Source organism: Bactrocera neohumeralis, chromosome 6 (assembly GCF_024586455.1).
Source record: "Bactrocera neohumeralis isolate Rockhampton chromosome 6, APGP_CSIRO_Bneo_wtdbg2-racon-allhic-juicebox.fasta_v2, whole genome shotgun sequence".
Lineage (NCBI taxonomy): Eukaryota > Metazoa > Arthropoda > Insecta > Diptera > Tephritidae > Bactrocera > Bactrocera neohumeralis.
Genome location: NC_065923.1, coordinates 23,822,277 through 23,827,616, shown reverse-complemented (window position 1 = coordinate 23,827,616; position 5,340 = coordinate 23,822,277). Strand labels below are relative to the sequence as shown.

General features: G+C 38.7%; 1 protein-coding gene across 1 annotated transcript; it reads right to left on the bottom strand.

Annotated features, from left to right (window-relative positions):
- Positions 1-1,271: 1,271 nt before the first annotated feature.
- Positions 1,272-5,064, bottom strand: LOC126762101 (serine hydrolase-like protein). Its single transcript, XM_050478609.1, has 2 exons — positions 4,785-5,064; positions 1,272-2,411 (listed from the first exon to the last, which is right to left on the bottom strand). Exons 1-2 carry the CDS (start codon positions 4,806-4,808, stop codon positions 1,449-1,451), a joined length of 987 nt encoding a protein of 328 aa, XP_050334566.1. The 5' UTR covers positions 4,809-5,064; the 3' UTR covers positions 1,272-1,448.
- Between the last annotated feature and the right edge of the window lie 276 nt (positions 5,065-5,340).

Below are 5,340 nucleotides of genomic sequence, written 5' to 3'. Positions count from 1 at the left end.
TACACAGCTGCTAGGAGTATGGTTTTTTGTTATGTTAGATAAGTAGAGAGGCTGGTTGAGATCCTTTCAAATGAAACTATTCTTCTTGTGTCTCTTTCTTTGGGGGTGTTTTTTACGTGACTGGCATCAAACCCAGCGCATAACCCTGGGGAGGAATGGATCGTCTCTCATTTTAGCTCGACTTCAAACGGATGCTCTTTAGCTAGCCAGAGGATAAAGATACCCAGAGGATACTTGGTCTAAGACCGGAAGTCGTGAGCTGCTTGAGCTATATGTGAAAGAATCGTTTCTGGCCACTTCCAAGGGAATGGCGCTCAGAGAACTTTCCTCACTTGCGTGAACTTCAACACATGACTCTATTTTCCTTTGAAACTATTAGAATGAACTATTTCACTCTTCTTAACATTGTTCATAAGCTTCTTTCGATTGTATTGTCTGGAAGACTTAAGGCCATTGTTGCTTTAGATTTGGAAAATCCACTAGAAACCAAATTTTTACAATACTTAAAATTCTAGAGAAGACCCTCAACAAACAGATCGACGCGAACCACCATTTTGGCTATTTGAAAGCACAGTCCTCGCGTTCTCGGAACGACGTCACTGTTGGCAGATATAAATTTAAATAGAGAAGGTACATTCTTCTATAAGAGTGTACAGATGCTGGCATACGCCTATGATAGTGATATTATTGGCCTCAACCACCGCGCCATTAGATCTGCTTTCTCCAAAATGGATAAGGAAGCAAAGTAAATGGGTCTGGTAGTGAACGAGGTCAAGACGAAATACTATATCTCCTCTCATCAAACAAACAGTCGTCGCACTAGCGACTTGGCCCCCACGTCACTGTTGACAGTCATAACTTTGAAGTCGTGGATAATTTCGTCTACCCTGGAACCATTATTAACACCAACAACAATGTCAGCCTCGAAATCGAATGAAGAATAACTTTTTCCAACAGGTGCTACTTCGAACTGAGTAGGCAATTGAAAAGTAAAGTCCTCTCTCGACGAACAAAGACGAATTTGTCCTGCTTTATGGTGCAGAGTCATGGGCGATGACATCATATGATGAGTCGACGTGAGAATCGTGAGTGAGAGAAAGGTTCTGCGGAAGATTTATGGTCCTTTGCGCATTGGCCCAGCGAATATCGGAAGAAGTTTGATATTCAAATATGACTTCGTCTACCGATTTCGATTTCCAAAGATTTTTTTTAATTTTTCCCCCAATTGTTGAGAAATTATACAGAAATATTTATTAGAAATTAAAACACAATTTTTAAATGTTTTTTTATAACTTACTTTATGAAAAAATTATCGCATAATCAAAAAATTATTATTGGACGTTGATATATGGATCACTGACCACACTTTGAAAACAATACCGTTCCGGTCCACTACAGTTTACTTCTAAGGCAACGCAGACGTCCTTTGGCTCTCTTTCGCTTTTCATCTACACACTCTTACTACTCTTCATTGGCGTATCTTCAGCGTCATCGACACACCAAGTGTTGGGCATCGCCGGCCTATGGGCATTTATAAAGGGATTTATGACAGCGGCGCACGCCTCGGGATTATTCAAGTGTACATGGTGTGTGCCCTCGATTTCGTAATACTCAAAATGTGGATTATTCCGACGTAGCATATCAATTATTATATCAGAGTCCTCTTTTATCATATCCGACATACTGCCCTTGATTACAAGATAGGGCACGTTTTTGATACGCTTAGCCATTTCCAAATGTAATGGTGGGCATGAGATGAAGCGTATATAATATTTCAGACGGGCATCACGCGAAAAGTAATATTTATCCGGATATTTTGCGGATTTCTTTATGTTACGCGTTAGCAAATGTTCACAGTTATCTAACTCAACTGAACCCTGTGAACCCTCGTATAGCACTTGTTTTAATTTATCGAACGTATATGCCGGTGGTTCATGCATCGCCAACTTTTCGTCGCGTTCGACTTCCACAAGCAATCGCTCGGCGTTCGTACGTAACGCTTTGATTTCGAAATCTAGTGTATTTTGTACCGGTATTATGATATCAATAGCGATTAACATGTCCACCGTCTCGGGGTACAATGAGGTGTATATGAATGAGACGAGTGAGCTCAGGGAGTGCGTTAGCAGGGAGACCTTTTGCCATTTGTACTCTTTCATGATGCGTACGATCAAATTCACATAGTCGGTAGTGTGATAGGGCAAGCCTTTGGGAAATTGTGAGGAGTAACCATGTCCGGTAAGTTCAATGCATAGTATGCCGACGTGTTGTGGCAGTAGTGGTAAGAGTGTATTCCACGTGCCCATGTTATCGAGCCAACCATGTAAGGCGAGTATGGGGCGTATATTACGATCGCCATACCAACGTCCCGCTAGATGACCCCACGGTACAGGAATGCGTATGTCCTCGTACTGAAAAGAGATAAAAAAGAAATATAGGTTTCATAACTGTATTCAGTTGGTTTTGATAAATCTTCTCTCGAGAAACAAAAACACAGATAGATTATATTTCTAAAAACAGTTATATATAGCCTTTTCGCAATGTTTGTTTGTAAGGTTGTAGGCTTGAATTTAAACCAGACAAAATAATTAGTTTGGGGACAGGAATTTATTTGATGAAATGTGTCTCCAGATAGCTCCTTAAAAACTAAAATCACAATTTTCAAACAAAGAAAGAAGAATAAATAAAAAAACAAAAGTATGAAATGGAAAAATTCTGAAAATCTATAAATTAGACGCATAAAGCTGTCAACTTTCAAAAATGTATAATTGATTGATTAGACGAGCTTCCCTTCAAATCACACCACAACCACATAAACTCACCACTCCACAAAGCACAACACTGGCGCACTCCAATACATTACACCAATACAATTCACTCACGACAACAACACACACCAATGCAAACAAAAATTCAATCATATCATGTACAATAAAAAAAGGAGCGACGATTGAAGTCAGACATTTCCAAGAAGTTTGCAACACTAAGAAGGAAAATATATACTTATGTGCGTATAAATGATCAGCTCGCCCGTCTATCTGTATATACGCGAACTAGTCTCTCACTTTTGAGATATTTTCTCCTTAGGATCCATTGGGAGGAACCGCTGTTATCTAACCACTATAACAAGTCAATTGAAAATTTTGTTGGCAAAATGCGTTTTTATTATTCAACATAATTCACATCAAGGGTAATACATTGATTATAGTAACCCTTCAACTTTTCGACACTATTTTTGTGGTACGATTTGTCATTTGCTTCAAAATAAACCTTAGTGTCGATGATCATCTCTTCATTCGACGAAAATTTCTTCACAGCGAGCATTCTTTTGAGATCTGAGCTCAGGAAATGGCCTCTGGGGGCGAGATCTGCAGAATACGGTGGATACAAAAGCAATTCGAAGACCGATTCATGGAATTTTTCCAACGTTTACACAGACGGTGCATTGTCTGGGTGAAACTGCACTTTCTTTTCCTTCAAATGCGGCTGTGTTTCGACGATTTCGCCATTCAAATGGTGCAATAATGATAAGTAATGTTGATAGGTTTTTCTTTTTCAAGGTAATTAATAAAAAATATTCTTTGCACATCCCAAAATACAGCTACCATAACCTTGCCAATCGACGGTTGCGTTTTTCCTCGCTTTGTAGCGGGTTCATTGTGTCCAGTCCAATCGGTTGACTGTAGATTGGACTTTAGAGTGAAGCCTGGCTTCATGCATTGTCTCATATTGACGCAAAAACTCGGATTTATTACGCTTGAAAATCTCCAAAAACTGCTGTGAATCATCAACCTGTCGTTGTTTTTGGTTCAAAGGACAACCAATGTTGCAGAAAGCTTTCTCATACACAAATATTTGTGATTGATGTGATGTAAATCTTTATAATGCCTGCAATCTCGCACAACTTCTTTTTACCGTCATCTAAAATTATTTTGTGGACTTCGGTAAAAACCTCTTTTGGGCGTCCACTGCGTTCATCGTATTCGGTGCTATATACGTTTTGTAGATATTAGGTTTGGTATCTGATGGACTCCTAGAGCTCGGTGTTTGGTTTGTGATTGAGCTGGATACTAACAAAGGATGTATAGAACCTTTTCCTCACTACCATCGAGTTTTTTGAAGGGACGACATAGATTTTGAAAAATTAATTAAGAATTTTAAAATCATGAACAAAGTCTTAATATTTTTTGCTCATAGAAGTATAGTTATAAAGTTATTAACCTGTCAAATACTTTTCAAAGTGGCAATATTCCTAAAAATTGCATGGAGGATATTTTCTGCAACTAGTAAAGTTTCTAATACACTATGACCCCTTATTAAACGTTCTGTCACTCACATAATAAACCTTTCGATTCGTGTTCAAATTACCTTTACAATATTTTAAATGAGCTTTTTATTTAATCACAACAAATAACATGTTCTACATACAAAAAAGGTAACCGATAGCAGCAATAAAACACAGGCCAAAATGCATTTCCAATATTTGAGCTTTGCCCTCACACGTATGTATGTATGTATGTAGATTTGTTGCTCGCATAATGTCACTAATATGCGGCTAACCGGTCTTATCAATTGAATGGTCTCTCAAAAAACCAGCTGATTAGAACGCTCTCATACTCTCGCCATGCTCAGGGTTTCATAAAAACACCATCTATATGAACACACACAAACAACCACCCACATATGCCGTAATACACTTTCACTTGCTCTGCTGCAAACATGAGAACACAGACGTCATTGAAATGAGCACACTTACGAGAGCGAGAGCACGCTCGCTGACTCACCTCACGTGGCGCTGGTTCTGTCATTATTTTTCTGCTTGTGCGGCGTTTTGCCAATAAAATCAGTCTGCTCTTTGATGTTCACTTTATTTATTTATTTATATTTTTTTATTCTTTCAAGTAATCACTTAAGTGCCACAGACTCTTATCCGCTTCTCTGCTAATCGATTAAAATGTATATTTTCGTTATAAATCCACTCGGCGGCTGCGAACGTACGTGCGCTTGGCATCAGCTATGTACACTTTAGTGGCAGCTAACACCCGGCTAGACCGACCAACGACCGCGAAATGGCGAAACTTAACTTGAAAATGTAAATGTCTGTAAACAAAATGCTTGAAGAGAGCATGCAATTGACTCGTATCGTTTCTGTTGTTGATGGTAACGGGTTTCGGTGTGTATGTGTTGTATTTTGTATAGGTTGGTGAGATAGTGATTAAGGTAATGGCGCTCACTAAGCGAGTACTTATTATAGAAAAGTGCTAAAAAGAGTTTATTGGAGAGTGAGAACAAATACATAACTGTAACGGATGATACAAGTAGTGGAACTTTTTTCAATAG